This window comes from Microtus pennsylvanicus, chromosome 2, assembly GCF_037038515.1.
Source record: "Microtus pennsylvanicus isolate mMicPen1 chromosome 2, mMicPen1.hap1, whole genome shotgun sequence".
Taxonomy (NCBI): domain Eukaryota; kingdom Metazoa; phylum Chordata; class Mammalia; order Rodentia; family Cricetidae; genus Microtus; species Microtus pennsylvanicus.
In genome coordinates this window covers 152,634,529-152,658,116 of record NC_134580.1, presented here as the reverse complement: position 1 = coordinate 152,658,116, position 23,588 = coordinate 152,634,529, and the positions used below count along the sequence as shown (strand labels likewise).

At 50.4% G+C, this 23,588-nt stretch overlaps 1 protein-coding gene across 1 annotated transcript in view; it reads right to left on the bottom strand.

The window, feature by feature from the left end:
* Col20a1 (collagen type XX alpha 1 chain) overlaps positions 1–23,290 on the bottom strand; it is a 34,579-nt gene extending 11,289 nt beyond the window's left edge. Inside the window, exons 1-24 of the mRNA XM_075963965.1 lie at positions 23,001–23,290; positions 20,470–20,580; positions 15,959–16,102; positions 15,574–15,729; positions 15,179–15,301; positions 14,183–14,341; positions 13,564–13,683; positions 12,920–13,084; positions 12,057–12,209; positions 11,691–11,860; positions 11,187–11,316; positions 10,061–10,206; positions 9,857–9,980; positions 8,198–8,334; positions 7,562–7,691; positions 7,200–7,342; positions 6,873–7,005; positions 6,333–6,481; positions 6,044–6,173; positions 5,145–5,183; positions 3,790–3,928; positions 935–1,077; positions 542–651; positions 58–216 (exon numbers count right to left, since the gene is read on the bottom strand). Of these exons, the coding sequence (XP_075820080.1) occupies positions 58–216; positions 542–651; positions 935–1,077; positions 3,790–3,928; positions 5,145–5,183; positions 6,044–6,173; positions 6,333–6,481; positions 6,873–7,005; positions 7,200–7,342; positions 7,562–7,691; positions 8,198–8,334; positions 9,857–9,980; positions 10,061–10,206; positions 11,187–11,316; positions 11,691–11,860; positions 12,057–12,209; positions 12,920–13,084; positions 13,564–13,683; positions 14,183–14,341; positions 15,179–15,301; positions 15,574–15,729; positions 15,959–16,102; positions 20,470–20,580; positions 23,001–23,133 (3,246 nt within the window). The 5' untranslated portion in view covers positions 23,134–23,290. The remainder of the gene's footprint in view (positions 1–57; positions 217–541; positions 652–934; positions 1,078–3,789; positions 3,929–5,144; positions 5,184–6,043; positions 6,174–6,332; positions 6,482–6,872; positions 7,006–7,199; positions 7,343–7,561; positions 7,692–8,197; positions 8,335–9,856; positions 9,981–10,060; positions 10,207–11,186; positions 11,317–11,690; positions 11,861–12,056; positions 12,210–12,919; positions 13,085–13,563; positions 13,684–14,182; positions 14,342–15,178; positions 15,302–15,573; positions 15,730–15,958; positions 16,103–20,469; positions 20,581–23,000) is intronic.
* Positions 23,291–23,588: the final 298 nt, after the last annotated feature.

Sequence of the window (23,588 nt, the reverse complement as noted above, 5' to 3'; positions counted from 1 at the left end):
GAAAATCAGTCTCATAGGCAGAGCCCACCCGCCCCATGAGACAAGGTCCAGACTCACCGTGGCTGAGCTGCTCCGCGGCCCTCTGGCCTTGGCTAGCCTCCCTAGTGTGATGAAGCCAGCCGTGGGTGGGCTGCCAGGATCCCCGATAGGCCGCTCAGCCACCTTCCGACAGTCCACATAAAGTCTGACCTTGAAGTGGCCTACAGCCACGTGGACCTATAGAAACCATAGTGAGTTGGGAAACCAGGTCAAAACCAGATTTTAAGGGGGCCCAGCACATAGGGCCTGGGGTCAGATCCCAATTCCACTCTGGGACCTACTGGGGCCTCAGCTTCCCCAGGGGAAGTTACTGCAGGAGCCTCCCAGAGAGAGGAATTTGCTCTCTGACCCAAATTAAGAAGGGAAAATCATAATAGAGGAGCATCAGGGTCAAGGGCCCTAGGTGGATCAATACTTGACTCTCAAGGGAGACAACCACATGCAGGGAAGGCCAGACCAGAAGGTCAGGGCCTGCAGGCCTCGGGCAGACAGTTCCCAGGACCTTGTGGAAGCTTCCGAAGAAAACCTTCTTTGCATCCTGCAGGTCAAAGGTGACCTCCTGCAAGGCTGCCCTGGGATCATGGTTGAAGTAAGTCAGAGACTTTCTGCCAGCTGCCAGGGAGGATAAGGAGCAGAAGAGAATAGTGAGCTGGAAGACGCTGGCAGTGAGAGAACAAAGGGCTGACCCAAGGTCCAAGTAGGGCCCCCATAATACAAAGACACAGTGGTATCCAGGATATCTGCTCTCGCTGAAGATGGGCTTTCATGCCTAGTTGCCTGGGGGAACCCACAGTTTGGCCTGGGGGCTGGCATCCTTATGTGTTATGAGATGAAGAAGATAAGCAGGGGCCCCATCCCTCTCAACTGCCAAGGGTGATACGGGGCCCACAGTCACCATCCAGCAGAACCCCAACGATGGGCTGGAAGTCCTCGGCCATCATCTGCCACAGCGCAAAGGCTTCTCGGGGTGTCTCAGGGAGTAGGCGCACAAGGAAGACAATGGTGTGTTCTGGTGGCAGAGTTGCTGGGTAGATATCACTGGAGAGACAGGGGATCGGAGCAGATTTCAGGACTGAGCTCAGGTCTTCCTGTCTCGGTTTCTCTGTAAAGAACACGGGAGTGTAGCAGAGCATCCCCCTACCCAAAACTGTTAGTGTTCAAGAATTAGTGCAGAGGCCCCTGGGCCAACAGATCCTCTACTCCCCAAAACTAGGCCAAGGCTACAGTGGAAGTCACTGTGCAAGGGCTACTGAGCCCCTGATGCTCAGTGGCACTGTGGGTTAAAAGGGGCCTGACCAAGGAGACTCTAGCAGGAAGGTCCCTGGAACAGTCCTGGGACTCAAGAGCTGCTCCCACCGAGTATATATGCTGAGTTATCAGACTGGGCAATGGGGAAATCCATGCCCATGCTGAACCGGGCTCTCTAAGGGCAGAACAAGGGCAAAGAATGGGGTCTTGAGTCACTCCGTAAGACTATTCTTACCAGTCTGCAATCTTCCTATTTCACCTTCATCTGCTCTTAGGACAAAAGCCAAGAGCTAGAGAAATACCACCTCAGTCATGATCCTATAGTTCTTTCTTCTTAGAGACAGGAACTCACAACATAGCCAGGGCTGGCATTAGACATACAGTGATCCTTTCTTGGCCTCCTTAGGTCTAGGATTCCAGGTGCCGCCACACATAGAACGACATTACAATTCTCTAAATAAACCACAGAGCCTCACAAGTGCCTCCCTCAGGCAGCCTCTCCACTCCTCTACTCTCAGCAGCTAAGTGAGCACTCCGAGGAAGCTAGTTAATTGTCCCACCCTCTTTTGGAGTCCCAGAAAGGCAAATAGATAGAGAACTCCAGGAAAAATCACTCATTTGAGGAGAGGAACAATTAAGGGAATTCACTACTGGGAATGTGGGCAGCTTTGGTTTAGGCTGTGTGGTAAGAGTAGAGACAGGGACAGCAAGTAGCAAAGACAAGGGGGAGGGAAGAGGTTGGTGAAGGGAACCAAGAGACAGTCACTAAGACGAGGGGCAGCCAGCTATGCCAAACCTACACGAAGACCAGGGACACTTGATGACAAGGTCAAGCACAAAGTACATGTGGCCATGGCCATGCCTGCCTCAAAGGACACATCTCAGGAGAAAATGTAAAAATAGATCATGCAGATAGAACAGCTCTCAACATCGCCATCACTGAGGAAATGTAAACAGTGAGAAACCACCTTGCTGTCAGGAAAAGAACCTATTGAGTGTTGGTGGAGCGAGGAGCAAGGAGAGCCTTGAGTGGTCTTGGGACTGTAAATTAGTACAGCCACTATGGGAAGCAGAATGGAGAGTCCTCAAGAAACAAAATAAGAAATATCAGATGTGGCAAGTCCATTCCTGGCTACAAGGAAATAAGGTCAGACTTAGTGATCACCATAGCTCTAAAGAAATAGAATCGGCCAGCATGCCTGTCAAATTTTAAGTGACAGGCTCTGAGGAAGAGTGGTATGCATAGCCCTCAGGGTGGGAACAGTAGGGGATAATGGATGGGAAGGCTATTGAGATGCCCAGAGAAGGAAGATGGCGAGGAACTGGAGTGTGGGTATCCAGAGGACAAGCGCCAACCATCACCAGCAACGGTTTTACAGCAACAAAATAATAAAAGTTGGAAGAGATCGCTATTTACCCATATCTAACCACTAACTAATTGATGCAGCTATAGAAAAAGATGGTGAGCCTGTGTGGGTCTTAGCTGAGTGGACAGGAAGGACATCTCCAACCCCTCTTCTGCTTGACCAGGAGGCTGCTGCATCTACCTGCCCAAAGTTTCTAGCGGTTCCTACGGAGGAGCCTGAACAAGAAGACCCCCAGCTTGCTGCCTGCACTTGGACCCCAAACTGCTGTGTGAGCCCATGGGGCCATGCTCTGTCTACCTGTGGCCTCCTTTCTTGTTCATGGGAGAGTGTGATGGTCAGAGCTTTCCAGCGCTCCTTGCATACCTCTGTGAGGCCTTATTTATACTTCCGTTACATGCCTGGGTCTCAGTTATTTCAGGATGTGGGAAGTGAGACTGCTGCTCAGTCACACTGTGTGCATCAAGTTCAGGTTAATGGCTCATGCATAGGGTAAGCAGAAATTGGTGTCTCCTAGATAACAGGGACCTCATGTGCCTTCTCATGCCTTCTTGGAAAGCACCCACTTCTCACAAACCAAGGATAGTAGTAGATTTGCCCGTCATCAGGCTACAAAGCAGAGGGAATGGTGCCATGGCTTATATGCAGAATTTTCTGAATGTGAATGATCCCTGAGCTACATATGGAAAAGACCCAGGCATGGCTTCAAGTCATGCTGGGCACGGAGCCTACTCCCACACACAAGGCTTCATTAATCTGTCAAATGAGAATTTCTGGAGTATAGGGCTGAGGCCAGCCAGTCTATGGTTTGCTGATATGGTGTCAGAGGCTGGTCAGTTATGGGCCAGGGTCATGGCAGAGCCCATGTTAACTCTTCCTACCTCATTTTGTACAATCTCTCTCTCTCTCTCTCTCTCTCTCTCTCTCTCTCTCTCTCTCTCTCTCTCTGTTTTTCGAGACACGGTTTCTCTGTGTAGCTTTGGAGTCTGTCCTGACATTCACTCTGAAGACCGGGCTGGCCTCGAACTCACAGAGTTCCACTTGCTTCTACCTCTTGAGTGCTGGGATTAAAGGTGTGCACCAACATCACCTGGCACACAACCTCTTCTTGTATTACGGTTCCCTCTGCCCCTCGCACCTGGCTCGCCGCATCAGCTGAGCATCCTTGAAGAGCGTGAAGGTGGGGGCCGCACCCAGGGCGGAGGGTTCCATGGCCACACCTCGAACAGAGGCATACTCCTTTGCCACGAGACCAAAGGCCACCATCAGGTCAAACCCTGGTGGAACAGGGAATGGAACAATCAGGAAAGAGGGAGGGACAGGGGCAAAGATTTGACTTAGAGGGGTGGCAGAATGTCGAAGAGAGGGCCTGAGAAGATGGCCTGGGATGGGGTCTTAGAGGTGGCCATGGGCCCAGAACAGCTCCACCCTCCAGAGGAGAATCTAGCCCCTTTCTCTCTAGGCTGACGTCTATCCCTGCTCCTCTTCCTCTATTCCAGTTCTGACAGTGGGGAAATCGCTCACCCAAATGCCCCAGCTTGGAAAGCCATATACAGGACACAGTGGAACCCCTGACACTCAGAGCCAGCCACCTGCCTCATACACCTACCAAACAGGACCCACATTCTGCCCCAACCCAGCTCCAAGTGTGTTCCCTTTAAGGAAAACCTTGGTGAATTCCCCTCTAGCCAGAGTAGAAGTTTCAAGCAGCCCCTTTTGTTCCTTGTAGCCTGAGGACCCTTTAGGGTCCAGACCCCAGCTGTAAGCTGAACTGGCATACGAGTCCCTGGGATGATGAGTGTCATGGTTGATCCTCCAAGTACCAGCTCCTTTTATAGCATTAACTGGCACAAATCAGGGAGTAGATCACATAGGAATTTGGTGTTTAACTGTGCACCACCAGACTCAAGGGTGCAGAGGCTCAGCCTTTCCGAGGCCCATTTTAAGGAAGCAGCTGTGCCTACCCATCTGTCCACTGGCCCTGCATTCCATGGGTCCTTCCATTCATGGATCTCACCACTCACCATCCCTGCCAGCTTCAGGGCAGTGGAAGCCCCAGGCAGACTCTCTTGCTGGGATTCAGGTGAGATACAGCCTTCCTATCACAAAGCCTATCTGTCCACTCAGTACTTTTAAGGCCCTCCCTTGCTGGAAGAATCCCCTGACATGCCTCATGTTAAACATCTGTTCTCCACACTCTTGCATAGTCCTTATGAGGATTCCAGGCTTGGCATGGCTTACCCCAGATGCCTGGCAGTAGGGAGCCACCTAGGGCCCAAGTGGAGCTAGCCAGCTCTGCCTCTGCCCTGCACACACCGATACTAACTTTGGATGAAGCAAAAGTAAAATCTCCCTGACAGCCTTGTGGGCTACCTGAAAAGTACCCTGTGGTTGATCCTGGATCATGAATGCTCTGCCCCAACCTTGGAAGAGTCAAGCAAAGCAGAGGAGGCAAACGACAAGGCACAGCTGACAGAGACGTACAGGACCTACCTGAGAGGGAACTGTCCGAGTTCAGGGCTGGGCAGGCTGCTGGGAGGACAAAGAGCGTCCAGTGAATCACACCAAAGCTAGTCCAACTACCAAAAGGACCGCTCTTTGGGCCATTTCAGGCCTCTGGTGAGCACAGCCCCACTTCCCTCCCTTTGCAATGCCCACCCTGTCACTCTATCCCTCCCTGCCATGCCGGGATCTCACCGAGTGAGCAGGTACCCCTGCCTAGCCTGCGCACCCAGGGCCAAAGCCAAGGTTCCACTGGGGACCGCACACAAAAAGTTATGGGCCCAAAGTGAGCCCCCGGCACCAGATGGTAGGGCCAGGGAGATGACTGGGTACAGCAACTAGCACAGGCCTGGGGGAGGAGATACAGGCTGACCCTTGAAGCCACAGCCAGTGTTCCAGTCACAGTGGCCATTCACTGAGCATTGAGGAACCAATCATCACAGGCATTTGGGCTATGACTGGATAATCCAAGATGGGATATTATAGCTGGGGCAGTGAGCTTCATGGACTTTGAAGGCCCTGTGACCTGAGCAGCTGATCCTGGCCTTGTGGATTGAGGCTACCAGGCCACCAGAGACCTGATTATGTCCTGTGGCATCAAAGGCAGGTCTCTCCTGGGTAGAACTCTCCACACTCTCCATCCATTTCCCAGTCACTCTGATCAGCCCACTCTACTCTCCATGGCCTCTCCAGTCTGTGTTGGGCCTGGGACCTCACTGGCTCTGGGGTGCACTGGCTTCTGAGCTCTTACTGGCTATGAGGTCTCACTGAGTGAGATCTGGCCTAGTCTGGGAAGTGACCAAACCTAAGGTCTGACAATGTCTAGCTGGACCTTGAGTCTGGCGTGGGTTTGAGGTTTAGAAGGAGTCGCAGTCTTGGTGCCTACCAACCTGTGCGGTAGGTGGCAGACACTGCCGTACTCTCTCCTGCTCCATAGACGGCTGAGACCAGGACCCTGTACTTGGTGGCAGACAGCAGGTCAGGAAGTACAACGTGGCTCCTGGTGCCTGGCACAGAGATCTGCAGGGGAGGAGGCCTCTGAGCCTTCCCTCTTAGGCTGCCTTCTCCTTCCAAGGCTGTACTCCCTCTGCCCATCCTTCTCTCTGTAAAGAAGCTGCTACCCTCAATCGATAGGTAAAACCAGCACCTAAATCCCTGGGAGGCTCTTTATAGACTCACCGATTTCTCTGGTCCAGAGCCCGAGGCCGGCGCATAGTTGAGCCGGTAATGCAGGACATGGCCACTTGGTGGTGTCCAGCTGACCTGTAGGCTGTTGGGGGTCTCCGAGGACAAGACCAGGCTGGATGGGGGGTTCCTGCTTGCTGAGGCTATCCAGTAGCACAGACAACGTGGAATGCAAGGCTCTCCAGAATGGAGGTACCCACAGCTAGAAGGCCAGCCAGCCAGTCCCTGCATCATCACCTTATGCTCTGTCCTGCTCAGCCCTAACAATGCCCCCTGATGAGTCCCCCGCTATCCCTAGAAGGTCTTACACAGAGGCTATGTCACTCTGGCTGGGGAATTTGAACCTCAGCCACCTCAAGAACCTGTACCCTTTGTGGGCTCGGATCCAATGGTCCAGCCCAGGGTCTCAGGAACTCAGGGGGCCTGTTTGCCAGTGGGAGTATGAGGTTCTGGGCATGTGGATCCAGGAGGGTCTGGGTCCCCTCTGTGCTGCCCCTGTCCCAAGCCCATCCGAGTGGAGGAAAAGGCACCTACTGGGGATGTAGCGGAGGGACACAGGGTCGCTGCGAGTGCCGTCCCTGTAGTAGGCAAGGATGGTGATCTCATACTCCACATGACTCATCAGGCCAGGTAGGATGGCTGTGTCAAGGGTCCCTGGGACAGAGATCTGAAGAAAGGAGAGTCCAGGGGTCCGCTTGGATCATAGGGAACCTCCCCTCCAGAGGCAGGATCACAGGCTATGGCAGACAGGTATTCCCAAGATACAGGACATGGATGGACACAGAGTCTAAGTCTCCCATGGTTTTGGGATCTGGGGCCATAGGAATTTCTCTGAAAGGTCTTCTGCCCCTGTTTCCTTACCTCATGGGCCTTCCCCTCTCCCAAGGGCGTCCATTTGATCTGATAAACAAGTACACCAGACAAGGCAGCAGCCACCCATGATAGCTTGACCGAATCTCCTGCAAGCTCCACCACAGACAGCTGAATAGGGCTGGGAGCCTTCTCTGGAAGACAGGGGTAGAAATGGGGTGTAGGGTGTTGACCTAAGGGTCCATCGTACTGAGCAGTGGCCCTGGCCCTTGTCTCGTGGCAGACCTTACATCACTGTACAGACACTTGTACCCACCTGGCCTAGTACAGCCAGTCAGACACCCAACATAGGCCCTTCAGCAGTACATAAGGACACAGTCCAGCTCCTCCCAGCCTTGATGTCACTGACTCACTTGTGGTCACATGGCCGGTCAGCACAGAGGAGCCACCCCCGAAATAAAAACAGGTGACTCGGACGGTGTACTTCGTAGAGGAAGAAAGGGGGCCCAGGATGGCTGAGGTAGCATTCCCAGGAACCTGAGTCTGTGGGGGGTAGACAGGCAGATCAGACAGGCACATGAGCCCCTGACAAGATGGGGACCTAGGCTCAGGATCTACAGCCAAAGCTAGCCTATGGCTCTCAAAATAGGATCCTCAGAATGTTCCCTTAGTGGAGACTCCTTTCCCTGTCTCATCTTTTAGCCCCACAAGCCATTCTGCCTTTCAGTCTGGTGTGACCACAGTCTCAGAGTGACATCGCTATGCATGAATGTATATGTATGTGTCCTTGCTTCAGGTATTCCCTAATTCCTGCCAGACACAGCCCCCTTGTGGACTGGGACATAATCAATACCGTGTCCCTTGCACCATCTCAAAGGTTATGTAAAGGAAGATAAACAGATCCGGTCTGAAGGTGTCCATAGGGAAGAAGAATATGAGGGATGAGAGCCTAAAAATACTAGGCCACCAGTGTCTGTGGGAATGCCGAATCTACCTGAGATTCTGGGTCCCCCAGGAGGCCCTTGTGACTTTTGGGCCCCTGCTCTTACCTGTCCAGAGTGGCTGCCGTCACTGGAGACATAGCTGACCTTGACCAGGCGCACGGGCCTCTGGGCTTCCCAGGACACACAAGCTGAGCTGTGGTTCACATCTGAGAAACTCAGGAGTCTTGGGGGCCCCAGAGCAGCTGCAGAGAATAGCAAGGCTGCAGGAGCTGGCATCCCTACACTTGGGACTGGGAAAAGGGTGGGATGTGCTAGGACTGAGGAGCATATGGGGTATCTAAAGTTAGCTGTGGTCTCCTGATGGAGGAAGGTCATTGGTTAAAAAAATAAAGAAACTGCTTGGCTGGCCCTCATAGGTTAAAACATAGGTGGGAGGAGTAAACAGAACAGAATGCTGGGAGAAAGAAACTGAGTCAAGGAGTCGCCATGATTCTTCCACTCCAGGCAGACGCAGGTTAAGATCATCATTCCTGGAGTTTGATAGCCATTTGGGCAAAAAACTGTTCTTGCCTGGACTGTTGCATAAACTGGACAAAGAGAACCTGCAGAGAGAGGACTGCTGAACTTGCCTAAAGGTGAGATGGTCTTTCGGGGTTCCTGACTCATGAAAGAGTCTGCGAGACATTCTGCAGGATACAGCAGAAAGTGACTAAACTGTCTTTGGAATTTCCTGCTTGATAAAAATGTCTGCTGGATACTATGGGCCTGAAGGCTGAAGATGGATGCCCCAACGGTATAAAAGAACTTTGGGTGACTGTCCAGGCAGCGAAATGTCTTTGTCATTTATAGAGTTTGAAGTTTCTTAGTTCTTGTTTACTTAGGTAATATTATATCCTTCTGGAGTCTTTGATGGAGTTGAAGAATGGATAGATAGTTATAGTTTTCCATTGTTATGATAAAAGATAAAATAAATATAAATATTGTAACTGTAATTCTTGCTTAATAACTGTTTTGTTATATGTAATTTTGCTATGTTAAAGTTAAAGCCTTTCCTTTTTGTTTAAACAGAAAAAGGGGAAATGATGGAGGAAGGTCATTGGTTAAAAAAATAAAGAAACTGCTTGGCTGGCCCTCATAGGTTAAAACATAGGTAGGAGGAATAAACAGAACAGAATGCTGGGAGGAAGAGGAAGTGAGCTTAGACTCGACAGCTCTCCTCTTGGGGGCAGATGCCTCAGAGAGACGCCATGCCCCGCTCCAGGGCAGACACACGCGATGAAGCTCCGACCCAGGATGGATGTAGGCTAGAATCTTCCCGGTAAGACCGGTGCTCACAGATTATTAGAGATGGGTTGATTGGGATATCAAAATTAGCCAGTAAGGGCTAGAGCTAAAGGGCCAAGCAGTGTTTAAATGAATACAATTTGTGTGTTGTTATTTCGGGGCATAAGCTAGCAGGCGGCCAGGGTGCTGGGAGGCAGCCCCGCGGCTCATATTACTACAGTCTCCTACCCTGGAGGGAGCTAAAACACAGAGCAGGGAGCCAGGCAGTGGTGGTGCACACCTTTAACCCCAGCGCTCAGGAGGCAGAGCCAGGTGGATCTCTGTGAGTTCGAGGCCAGCCTGGTTTACAAGAGCTAGTTCCAAAGCTACAGAGAAATCCTGTCTCAAAAAAAAAACAAAAACAAAAACAACAAAACAAATAAACTAAACCCAGAGCACGGTATCCGCTATGTGGATGCATGACCTGGGAAGGTTACTCACTGGTCCTGGCACTGATGCTCCGGACCTCACTGGCCTCTGGTCCCCGAAGGCTCTGCACTGAAACCTCATAGTCATGGCCCGGCTCCAGGCCTTCCAGCAGTACCTCAGGCTGTCCCACATGTACCTGGCAGGGACGCGGCAACACATGTCTCAGCACCAAGCCCTGCCATCTGTCCCACCTGTCTCCCTTTTCCCACCTCTCACCTCTCTCCTTTGCTTCTCCCCAGGGGAGGCAGTCAGCAAGTACCGCACCAAGTACTGAGTGGCCCCAGCAGAGGGCTGCCAGGTGAGGTGGAGGGTTCTGGGTGTCGCTGAAGCCAGGGTCAGTGCCCCAGGTGGAGGCAGGGGTGCTGAGGGGGGATGACCATCCCATCAGGGCAATCTTAGGGGTGTGGCACATGCAGAACTCATAACCATGAACAAAGAAACCCTTTTCCCAATGATAAGACTTTCAATAGGTAGGGATGTATAGATGGGGCACAGTCAGGTAGACAACCACCAATCAGAGCACTTGTCTCAATTGTCAGTGGGCTGTGGTTTTCAACTCACAGTTCTGGGGGAGCCAGATAATCCTGCTGGCCTAAAGCAATTTGCTACAAAGGTAGTGATTGATGTAACCTCCAGGTTGAAAGACACACACACACACACACACACACACACACACACACAATATATGAAGCCATCTCTGTGAATGACTAAAGACAGACAGCAGAATAGAGGTTGCCAGGGCTGGGTGAAGAAGGACCAGGGGTACCAATGAAATGTACAGTTTCCTTGGGAAATAAATATGATCTATGATGGCCTTGGTGTATATAGCCTTGAATATACTGTGCTTTTTTGTTTATTCATATTTCTGTCTTTTGAGACACCGTTTCTGTTTGTAACCCTAGCTGTCCTGGAACTCATTATGTAGACCATGCTGGCATTGAACTTAGAGATCCATCCACCTGTCTCTGACCCTCTAGTTCTGGAATTACAGTGTGTGCTACTGCACCTGGCAAAGTCCTGAATATACTAACAGCCATCAATTGCCCCCTGTAAGTGGGTGAGTGAGGGCATATGAGTTCTCTCTCAGTGCAGCTGTTAGCCAGGCATCATGGTGGGTCCATGAACAGCTGGGAGCTAGTGGCCAGGATAGGAGCCTTAGGACACCTTAAGCAGCAGTAGTAAGGAATGAGGCGTGACACAACTGGGTTTGAAAGAGAATACCAGGGTCAGAGAGGCTTGGAATGGTGGCTCGTGGGAACACTCTAGACCCAGAGCTGCCTATAGTTATGCCCTGGTAGTGTAGTCCCAAAGGGGCCGGACTAGACGGAGGTCACCCCTCTACCTGTGGTTGCCCAGCCTTGCAGGCTCTTGCCAAAACCACTCTCATAGACAGGAAACACGGAGACCATGTATTCTGTGTTGGAGGTCAGGTTTCGGAGCTCCATGGATGAGACAGGGCCCTCCACCACCACCTGGGCAGAAAAGTCCTGTCAACAGGGTGTACTTGGGGGGCATGGTCCCATCATCCTGAAATATGTCCCCATACAGAGCAGAGCAGCACCAGGTACCATGGAGACAGGCGAGACAGTGGAACAATCCATTTGTCTATCAGTGTGTCATCAAAACCACATCTGGGTGTCTTCAGTCACTGCTTAGCGCTCCCCACTCTGACTTGGTCTGGTTGGATACATCTTATATAGCTACCCACTCCCAAGTCCACCCCCTTGGCTTTCCTGTCTCATGTGGACTTAGTGAGCTGGAGACCTTCATTCTAGTGCCCATCTACAGCTCAGCAGAGCCTCACCCCCCCACCCGAGCCAGGCTGAACCAGGAGACCCCCTCTTACCTCCTTGGGGGCACCACCCCTAGAAGGCTGCCACACAATTAGATACTTAAGGGGTGGGTATGAGGCCGGAGTCCAAGACAGGTGGACACTGGATGAGGTGACGTGGGTGAGGACAAGTCTGGTGGGCATGGGGAGGGGATCCAGGGCCAGAGTAGCCACTGCTGGTTTGACTGTGGGGAAAGGTAGTTAGGGAGCAAGCAAGCGCGTCTATTTGCTCCCCCTGGTGGCCATGTGCAGGAGGTACAGGAAATTTCTCCCAACATAGCCAAGGACAGACATCCCCCTGGTTTAGTACAGGCCATGAAAACTGGCCAGGTGTAGCCTCAGCCTCCCTGTCCTACGGTCACTGTGGGGTTGCATCCTTACCTGGGCCCCTGCCCTGGATCTTTTGGCAAACGAGGCGGCTGAGCAGAGCAGCTAGGGTGGCCAGCTGGGGGAAGTCCAGCACATTGTGGACGGTGATGTCCAGTGGCTGGGAGGCCAGGAGCTTCAGTTCAGCCTCATCGGCGTTCTTCACACCTGCTTTGGGGAAGCACGTGATAGCAGGTGGCCAACAGAGTACGCCACTCTGAGTTCTCATCCTGTTTACACACAGTGCCCCTGGGGAGAGACCTGCCAGAGTCCCCAGCATACCGGAGGACACACAGTGAAGCCAATGACCTAGATCCCATGGGATCTCAATGGGACATAGGAATGAGCCAGGGGAGGCCAGTATGCTTAATTCTGGGAGCTCTGGAAAGCGGGCCAGACTATGTGGATGTTGGCGACAGGTGTCCATAAAAGAGGGGACTCATGGGTAGAGTAGGGCTCCTAGAGCAACCCCCTACACTTGAAGTTTCCTTCCCCATCGAACACAGGGCAGCGAGTGTGGTTGATGCCCCAGAGAGCGCCAGGAACAATCCTTGCTTGGAGAGCAGATGGAGAAGGTAGGAGAGCTGTCAGACACAAGAGCAGTTGCCAGGCAGGGAAGCCGTTTGAAGGCTACCTGCAGTGTGAGCTGAAGGGCTGCAAGGAGTTAGGGGAGTGTCACAACAAAGTGGGCAGGGACAGATACTGAGATGCTGCTACAAGGTGCAGCCATGTCTCACCCTCTGGCCTCTGTCGGTGTGGAAACTGCAGGTCACCCAATCTTTCAGTGGAGGTGAGCCCAAATACAGATGTGTCTGTGACCCAGAGCCCACCCAGCCATGAGCATTCTAACCTAGGGCCTGGGCACTGTGCAGGCTTACCCACAACAAAGACATCGATGTCCTGATCCTTAAGAATCCGGGCAGCTGTGCGCACATCATCTTGGGACTTGCCATCTGTCACCAGAATCAACACCTTGGCTGCCTCTGAACGGGCACCTGCTGCTGGCTTCAGGTTCTGCCCCAATACATGGGTTAGGGCGAGGCCTTAGGAACATGAGGGACAAAGTGACAGGCAACCACTCCCTCCTCAGGTGCCTTCTCGGCTACAGCTGCTCCCACACTTGATCCCAGGGCTCTCTGTTCTTGCGTCTTGTCCGTCCTGCCTTGTCAGACTAAGGACACCGGGGATCAGGGACAGCGCCTGCTGTGGAGGGTACCCAAGGCCCAGCAAGGCCATGTCTGTGTCTTCTAAGAAGCCACCTGTGAGACTGAGAGTTCAGCTCAGTCTGGGACCCAGACAGAAGCTGCCTATGATCAGCACAGACACTCGATCTCAACAAGGTGCCCAAAGTTCCACACTTTTGCCGAAGGTTGAGGTAGGTGGTGCAGGTGGAGTTTGCTCTCTAAAGTATGGAGTGGGTTCAGCACCTGCCCATCATACCAATGTTCAGGGGTGGAAGGGGATTAAAAGGAGGTTGGTCAAGGGGCTTCATAATAGCCAAACCTCAAGGCTCAAGACTTACCTGTGAATGTGTTTCCTCCCCTGTACCGGAGGCTGTGCACAGCTGCCAGCACCTGCTCCTTGGTGTGGAAGGAGTTCAGGTCCCACTCGGTCTGGGGGTCTCCACTGTACTGAGTCAGACCTGGGGGTGGACTCTGGCTGCTGAGGGTGTTTTGTTTTGTTTGATTTTTGGTTTCTTTCCTTCTTTTTTTTTGCAGCCCTAGGGAAAGCACGCTAGGCAATATTGTACTACTGCACCCTCAATGCCAGGACTATTTTGAAGTCTACAGAGTTGCCTGCTCTGGGCACAGCCATTGGTGGTTCCACTTCCAGGAAAAGACACATTTTCAGGGTCTAAGGCTCTCCTAGGAGTATCATCAGAGGGACTGACTAGGAGTCAGTCATTCCCGCAGACTATAACAGCTACCCTGGTTCACAGGGAAAGTGAATCAGTCACATGACCCAATCCAGACCAAGCAGGCTTCCATCAGCCAGGTTTCTCAACTCTCCTCACAGGCTGATGGACTTTGGGAGGCTATAGCATTTCCTATCCTGTTATGAGGGCAGCTGCCAGCCTTTGCTGGTGAGGGCTTAAGAGGTCCCATCTCCCCCAAGGGCAAGACAAAGGAGGTGGTACCCACCTACTTGGACTTTATCTGGTCCTATTTCAAACGGTGTGATGATGCTGGCCAGGAAGTCTTTGACCTGCTGGAAGTGGCTGTGGCCGATGCTCCAGGACCCGTCCACCAGGAAGATTATATCGGTAGGAATTGGGGGCATACAGTGGAACTGGGGGTCAGCTGGGGCAGGTAAGAATGGGTGAGATATTTGGTGAGGCTTGTGGCCTCCCCAGGACACCTGAGGTATTGTAGACCTGACTGAAGGCCTCAAAATACCCTTCCCTGAGATCTTCGGGGTCAGGGTCTTCAAGGACTTTGTGTCCCCCTAGACTTAGAAAAGCCTCTTGCATCCTAGTTTGGGGTTTCAAAGAGGGCTGATCACAGTCTCAGGTCTAAGGGTCACCTCTGCCTTCCAAGGCCCCTGGCAGCACTATGTCTGAATCTGACAATTTAGTCCCTGGGCTGAGCAGGCTCCAGCACCCACATTTCCAGACCTAACTGCCTGTAGGTGGCCACCAGTCACGGGTGGGGGTGCTAGCACCACAGACAGTCCAAACCGTATAAACTGGCAGGAAGACCAGGCAGGGCAGTAGCAATCAGGAACTACTTCTGTGACCTCAGAATCTTCCATCACCCTAGAGTTCTTTGTGGATAACATGCTTCCTTGGGCCCCTGATAATTTGACACAGATTGCTCCTGGCAGGCCTCATGAGATTTTTAAACACAGCCAGGTAGGTGATTTTTCTGTGGTTTCTGATGCTCAGTCTAAAGGGGGAGGCTCAGGCATGTCTGTAAGACCCTCAATAGTGGGGTAAACATTGCAGTAGAAGACCCGATTCATAACAACATAATGGGGCACAGGGCCTGACATGAGGCAGTAATGACCAAATCTGAGCACAGAAGTCTTCCCACAGCTCTGTGTCTGGTGAAGAAGGCAGTGTGCTCCTGATGCGAGGGGCACAGGCAAGGAGGTGGCCTCGCTTGATCTGACCCCACAGAACACAGCCGTCACCTTACCTAGCTGTTCTCCCTTCCCCACAGAGTCTGCAATGTGGCTCTGCCTCTCCAGGTCTGTGGTTGGCTGAGCGGGGTCCTGCACACTAAAGCCTTGCTTGGGTTTCCTCTGATCCTTATTGGCCACTGCTGGAGGCAAGGGGAAGAGTTACATCTGCTACCACGCACCTCCCAGACCTGAGCTAGGGCTCTGGGACAAAGACTACCTGGCCCCTGTACCTGAGATTGTGAGTCCAGGAATATGACTAGCCTAAATTAAAGCTAGAGCATGTGATCAAATACAAATAAGAGTTTATGGCCATAAGGCAAGAGACACAAGAAGCATCAGAGGGCTTCCCCCCCCCCCCCCCGCTACACACACAACCCCCAGGATTTACTTCCACTCCACTTTGACCCACCAAGAATGGGCCGGTCTCTGTTCGAGGTGAAGGCGATACTGGGCTCAGGTGTTTTCTCAGGGTCTGAGGCCGGCAGAGGGAAAGAGGTAGGATCCGGGGTGGGTCCTACCAGCCTCCGGCTGCCTCTGCTCAGAGAGTGGCTCTTCAGATCCTCAACTGCAGAGAGAGGAGGGACTGACTGTTAGGACATCAGCCCAGGGTGGAAGCAGGGGCTTGGGGTTTGGGGGTTTATATACTTTCCTGAACATTTCCACCTCATGGGAGGAGAGCAGCAATGTCAGGAACAGGAAACAAGACCCTAGCACCTCACAGGCAAAATGCCCCAGGTCACAAGGCCAGATGCTTCCGCCCACACCCACCCCTGTCTGTGTGCAGGAGGACTTACTCACAAACTCCCTTCGCACCAGCAGGACAGGCCCAGAGTCAGTGAGCTCGAAGATCTGCAAGATGTAGCCCTTGGAAGGGCTCAGGCCACCCACAGTGGCCTTGGGCATCTTGGTGGTTAATATCAGCTCCTGCTCCAAGTCCCCTAGGTGGAGGTGCAGAATTGTTGAGACTCCCAAATTTACTATACATATGTGAACATACATGTGGGTCGATGTGTGTGCACCAGGAATGGAGTTAAGTGTAATGAAATTGAATTCTGTGTTCCAGGAGATAAACAGATTAAGAAATAGAAAAATGGTAGTGGTGACCTCAGGGCACCATCCCACCCGGAGAAATTTCCAACTTGTGAAAGAAATTAAAAAGAAGCTTACAGCCAGGTGTGGGGATACATGCCTTTAATTCCAGCACTGGGAAGGCAGAGCCAAGCAGATCTCTTGTTTGAGGCCAGCCTTGTCTACAAAGCAAGTTCCAGAACAACCAGCCTTAGGCGGTGAAGGAAATTATTGAAAACAAAGCTGGAGAAGTGGCCAAGAGAACTCGGCAGCTTTGACCTCATAATTCTGGCTTCAAGGATAGAAGAAAGGTATGCGGAACCTTCCTCCTTGTTTAAGGAAAGCGACTAAGGCCATCCATGTGTCAGGGGTGTGCTGAATGGAAGCCCAGAGAGGTTACTGTGTGAAACTGTGAAGGAGAAACCTGTATTTCCTTGGAGACCCCAAGATATTGGAGATGCCAGAGTTATGAGATATCTGGTGAAGAAAGCTGCTCACAAGGAGTGGAGCCATCCCCTGAGAAAGAAGTGTGTTGCAGTCAACACAACTGAAGGGAATTGGATTTCTGCAGAACATTCTGACATCAGACATGGAAACATAGTTTGGAATTTCCCGGCTGGTTTTCGGTCTTGTTTTGGTCCAGTATTTCCATACTTTCTTCCCTGTGTTTGGGGATGGTGATGAGTATCCTGTGCCATTATATGTTGGAAGTATGTAATCTGTTTTTTATTTTAATTACAATGAAAGTTACTACATGACTCAGAAGAGACTCTGGACTTTTAAATGTTGTTTAGATTGTGATAGAGTGGGATCTTTTGTATTTGGACTGAATGCATTTTTGTATTATGATATAGTTACATGCCTTTAGGGGATAGGGAGTGGAATTTGGTGGTTGGAAAGAAAATGTCCCCCATCGTGTGTGGGGTTTTAAGGAGGCATGGCTTTGTTGTTGGAAGTGGGGGTCACTGGATACAGGCTTACACTTGTCCTGTGTAAACCGTGTTCATTGAGATAGTTTACTTCCTGTTGCCTTTGGTTTGTTACAGATTAAAGACAGCTGACTTCATTTTTCTTTTTAATTAAACAATGTTAAATTTTTATCATTTCCTCAGCTAGAGGTTAACATTTTGGGTGGTTTTTCCTCAACAACATTGTGAATTACACATCATAAATTGTTTTTGTTGTTCTGAGAATTGACTGACCATAAGATGTTTTGTGGTTTGTGAACTCTATGACCATAAACACGTACCATTCCCATGATCATAAAAATAACTGCAATATTCCACTCTTAAATCACTTTCTTGCTTAATGTAAAGAAACTGCTTTTGCCTTTAATATGGACTGTTTCTATTCTCCTACCATGGGAGATTGAAAATAAGACCTAGCCATTAATAAATTTTTGCCTTGCAAAAAAAAAAAAAAAGACCCTATCTCAACTTAAAAAAAAGAAAAAGAAAACAGACTAGGACATGAGCCCACCTTTATAGATATAGACTAATAACCAACTGTCATACTGAAAATATGTTATGAGATTTAATATATCTACAGAATAGGATTCATGAAGCAGGATAGAGATGGGGTATTCAGAGGTTGAAGCACCACCTATGAAAGGTGACAAAGATATCAGGCTTGCCACATGTTTATAAGGATGTGTACTGCTGTGTCTAAGGTGGTCACTGGGGCATGAGGAGATGAATGAGTGACTATCAAGCTCATGAACTCTTCATCTAATACCTGCCAGCCAATCTTAATGCTACAGTAAAAGTAAACATGGACAGCCATCTGCGATACAAAAACAAAACAAAACAAAACAAAACAAAAAAAAAACAAGAACACCCATACCACTAGCAACAATCTTCACTAGCAAACACAGGTTAACTTCAACCTGACTAAACTCCAGGATCCAACTACCAATCTGCAGGAGACACAGGGGAGAGAGGGGCAAATCACACAGCATCTCAAAGATGTCATTGCTAGACAAGGAAACGGGGATCTGGCTTCTCCTACAAGTAAATACCAAGGGAAAAGGAGAGAGGAAAAATTAAAAGAGGCACAAGACTAGCAAGATGTATACCTCAACCTGGTGTGTGGCGCACACTTGGCAATCTCAATACTCAGGAGGCTGAGGCAAGGGAATTGTGAGCTCAAGGACAAGCTGGGCCACAAAGAAAGACCCTATTTCGGGGGGGGGGGGATGTGTATCCTCGTTTGGGGTCCTAATTAAGGTTGCGCAATTGTAGAAGATATTTCTGGATGAACTACAAAGTTGTGGTTTTAATTTGGAGGCATGCCAATGGCCCTTGAGCTGTGTTTGAGTCGTTCCTTCTTCAAGGAGAACAAATACAGACAGACTGTACAATGTCTCAGATTTGCTTTAAGATCATGCAGCCAGGAGGGTGACAAGAAGGGAAACAAAGCTGGGCTGGCCACATGTTACCTGTGGTGCTTAGTGCGGAACCCCAGACTCCATTACACCCTGTTGTTTTCCAGGTGTTTAAAATTCCCATAAAAATAGCCCCAAAGAAGAAGAGAATAAAAGTGTAACAAAAGTATATCAAAAAGAAAACAAATTGGAAGAATGTAGCTTTAAAGTTCAATAAATCAATTACTTTGTTAAATAAAAATAGATAAAATGTTTCAACTAAAAGACAAAGATTGGGGTTGGAAAGATGGCAAACAGTTAGGAGTAACAGATGAAGTTCAGTTCTGGGCCAACACTTGGTAGCTCGCAGCTGCCAGTAACTCCAGACCCAGAAACATCCATCTCCTCTGGCGCTTAAGGGCACCTGCACCAATGCACACGCACACACACGTCTGTGTGTGCACATACACACACACAATTTAAGAAGACAGACTGTCATACTGGCTAAAAAGAATACTCTGGATCATTATCCATTTAGAATCTTTCTAAAAAGAAAGCAAATTGGAAGATTGTAGATTTAAACTCAAATTAATTACTTTGTTATTGATTTTATTAGTATTGTGTAATCCATTTTATTTATTTTATAAGATATCTTTTGGCTTTGTTGAGTCACCTCATGTTTTTATTTACATAATTCATTCCCTTTTCTATCATTTCTTCCTAGTCTACCCATATTAACTTTTCTGTTTCATATAACTTAATATGGATGTTTAAATTCTTAGTTTTTCTTTTTTCCTTTTTCAATACTGGAACTCAATCACACCAGGGCCTTGCACATGCTGGGCAAGCCTACCACTGATCTACATCCCCATCCCTGCAATTGTTATTTTATAACTTATGAAGCTGAATCTATTAATCTTCCTCTAAGCCACAGGGGGGAAAAAACAAAAAGAGCATCTATGTAACTCAAGTTGGCCTTGAACAGGGGATCCTCTTGCCTCAGTATTAGAAAACAGGTAAACCTTACCACACCCAAGTTAAGCCTGTGTCATCACGACCCTGTCCCTGTAACTGGAGGGCTAAATGCTCTCTCACACGCTCACTGCATGCGGGATCCAGGCTGTTCTTAAAGCCCTCAGACCTGTTCTGATGAGGGAGTCACTACTTCTTCAAAGCATATGTCCTGAGCACCTTCTGTGTGTGCTGGTGCTGGGTGCAGGGGAATACAGAGGCCTCCCCAGCTGCAGCTGCTCCATGTGATGGAAGCTGACAGTGGAAATGTAGAAATGGCCCGGCCAGAGAGTGGGAGCCACTGGGTGGTGTGGGGAGACGCCAGCTGGAGCAAGCCCAGTGACCCCCTGTTAAGAGTCATTCTCCTTGCTTTTCTCAGTGGAGAGCCTCGGTCCTGTAGGTGTAAATAAAATGCACTGCCTTTTCTACTGAAGCATTTAATGAGACAAAGGAGGTTCCATCTTTAAAGAAATTTGTGGAGAAAATAAATTTTTTTTTAAAAAAGGCATCTGGGAGAAAAAAGTCCCTGTCCACCCTTCAGCATTTTTCTAAGATCCATGTTTGTGCTCAAGGTTGCATCGTACTCTTAGAAGCTGTACTCTGTTAACCAATTATATTGCTTTAAGCTAGCCAATCTGTAAGAATGTGAGACCCGGCTCTGATCGCTCAGAGTGGTTAGGAACAAAACCACAGTGGGGCCTCTGGCTGGCTGTGCTCACTTACTTGATTAAACTTGGCTATATACCATTCCGCAGAAGTAAAACTGCATGCATGCGTTGCCAAAACACTTGGGACTGGGTTCATTTTCTTGAGAGCCTAGACCCATTTCTAGCAGTCCTAATGGAAAAGGAGCAGAAGCCATACCTGCCATGGGTGTCACCTGCACCAAGTAGCCAAGGCCACTTCCCTCTGCTTCCCTCCACTTCATCTGCAGCTGGTCCTCAGGCAGTACTGCCAGCCTTAGACGGCCGCTTACTGTAAAAACAGGATTGGAGGTTGGGGTGCAAGACAGACTTACCAGTGACTAATTGACCGCCTCCTACAACCAGAGGGAGGCCTCCCCTAAGATCTTGGAAGGGACATATCTTCATCTAGGTGTCTGAAGAGTCTGTGGCTCAAGATTTTTCTGTGAAGGAAAAATCCTTCACCCTTAAGATTCTTGATGACATGGCCACACTGTTAGCTTCAGCAGGAGGGAGTCTAATCCCACCCAAGGGGAAGCCCCTGCTGCAAAGGAGGCTCAGATCAGCATCAGGGGCAGTGCCCACCCTGTGATGATTAGAGGTGCAGAGGTAAAACAGCAGCTGCTGACCCACTGCCCAGGGCCTTAGAAGCTGCTTTGAGTCTCCTGCTCTCAAGAATTCTGTAGAAGCAGCCGTGCTGCTGAAGATGCCCCCCCCCCCCACTGCCAAAGTCATGCTAAGTTGATGCACCCCTTGTGGGCAGACTGGGTAAAGGACGTCAGCTGGAAGTGTGGCGGTGGCTGTCTGTTTATGCGCACACGGTGTGTCTGTGTGCACCTGTGCCTAAATGTGGGCACGTGTAGGATGCACATCTAGCTTTAGCCCTCACACTAGAGTTGGCAGTATGATGGTTAGTACTGCCAGCTTGACAGAATCTAAAATCGCCTGGGATATTGGACTGACAGTATGCCTGTAGGGGATTATCTTGATTTGTTAACAATGTGGGGAGACACGTTTTAATTGCAGATGGAACTATTCCTTTGGCGACACTGAGCTAGTGAGTTGAGCTCTAGCGCACACGTTCAGTCCTCTCTGCTTTCGGATGGTGGATGCAATGTGACCAGCTGCTTCAAGCTCCTGCTACCCATGGAAGTGGGGGAGATACCCATGGTCAATGGGGAGGACAGGGCAGTGGGGTCTGTGCTGACCTCCCAGAAAGCTTCCGGGCTCTGTGGTGCAGGCAGTTATTTTTGGAAAATGGGGACAGAGGCCTCTTCTAGTCCCTTCGCCATGTGCGGGGGCACAGAGAGATAGGCAAAGACTGGGGCGTCTGGGGTAGACACAATGGCCCATTCAGAGTGAGCTGTTTCCAGATGGGCTTGGCTGCTCTGACAGTGATCTGCCGAAGGCAGAAATGTGACAGGAGAAGGTGGGGCTCTGACAGGCCAGCTGTGAGCAGGGGCCCCAACCCTTGCCATGAAGAGCCTTCTGTTTCTCTCCTCCCCCTGCAATGTGTTAGAGACTTAGAACTTCCCTCTCAGAGACTGCACAGGCACATGCTCCCCTCCTGAACCTCAGCTGTACTTCCCAGCCAGTAGGCGGACATGTGGACCCTGCCTCTTTGGTTGTTCTCTGAGACCCCAGTCCACTGCAGCCATGCAAAGGGCTGATGAGGGGCAGCCTGACAAGCTGAGATCTGAGGTGGGAGAGCAGTGCATTGTGGGTCTTGTGGAATCTCTCTCAATTGGTCATACTCATAGCAAGACTTCCTTCTGATTGAAGTCCCAGTCCACAAGCCTGCCTTGGGGCTCCTCTGTCTGAACAAAGGGAGCTTGAGGGACTCTCCTGTGTGGTAGTCACCTCTCTGGATGGTGGATATGCTGGGAAATGAAGTCTTCTGGGCTCCAGGCCAACCTGAGCTGGACCTGCCTACAGTGCAGTGGATAGTAGGGACAGGAAGAGGTTCTTAACATGGATGAGGTTAGATATTTGTATAATCCTAGAAGCAGGTTCAAACCAGTCAAGCGCTCCTGGGACCTAGGTGTAGTCATGAGTGTGGAGGCTAAAGGGACACAGCAACTTGTCTTTCTGGGACCCACCTGAGCCAGCAGCAGTTCCACTGGAAGAAATCTGCAACACAGACCCTCCCCAAGTCCTGTACAAACCCCTTGGAGGTCATGGAAGACACCAGGGGAGCCTTTCCCAAGAAGAGCGGGTGGAGTGGCCAAATAGGAGGGGACCAGATAGAAACTCTTGTCCTAAGACTTGTGCAGAGGAGAGATGCACCACCTGTCTAAGACAGTGCAGGAAGGCCTTTTCATCTCAGGAAGGAGGAGGCAGGAATCTTTCTCTCGATTAAGCTGTGTGTGTGCTGTCTGATACCACACTGAAAGGTTCACAGAATAACTAAGCAAAGCATCGCTACAGGATTAAATTTGGAGTATGCTAGTAATCCTGAAAAAGCTGAGAAAAAAAACAAAAAACAAACAAACAAACAAAACTCCCCAAGCAAGACTGAAGCTGGAAGACCACAGGGCCAAAGGTCAGGACAAAAGCTGAGAATGAAGACTCTCTCCCTTTGTCTTGACAGCTTGCCTGTTGCTGCAACAGCTCTTACACAGACATTCAATCTGTTTGGAAACGCCTGTTATGGAAGGTCAAAGGTTTGCAGCGGAGTTCCTCCTGCAGGCAGTGGGGGCATTGTCTCCTTACCTTGCCCCTGCCCCAAAGCCAAGGTGGCACCCAACAACATCCAGAGGCAGGAGTGGAGGTGGGAGCCTCGGAGGCTCATGACGAGCAGCCTGTGGGAGGAGAGGCCACAGCCCTTCACCACTAATTCAGCCATCTGCTCCCACCCCAAACCAGGAAGCCAGTTTCTCCATCCATTCCCATGGACCAGCAGAATGTCTCCACAGACATGTGTGGTACCCAGAGGTCTATGACTTGTTATAATGGGGATGGTGACAGACACTGAGGATCTAAGACTAGCACAGAGGCGTCCCACTGAACAAAGGATCCTTAGCTGCACAACCTCCTGTGCACTCCAAAGCACCCTCTGCAGGGAACCAGTTCTCCCCGAGTAGGGTCCATCCAGTCCAGCACGCCTGTCCATGCCCCTTGGTGTCCACATCCACAACAGATGTACACAGTGGGAGTCACTAAAAGTGCCAAGACTTTGAGGCCCCAGCAGCCCCACAGAATCTGGGATTTGGTTTGGATAGAACCCTACCTTCAAGGTCCTTACATTGGGTGGCTTGCCCTCAAGCAAAGGACACACTCAAGATCAGAGCAGAAGCAGGC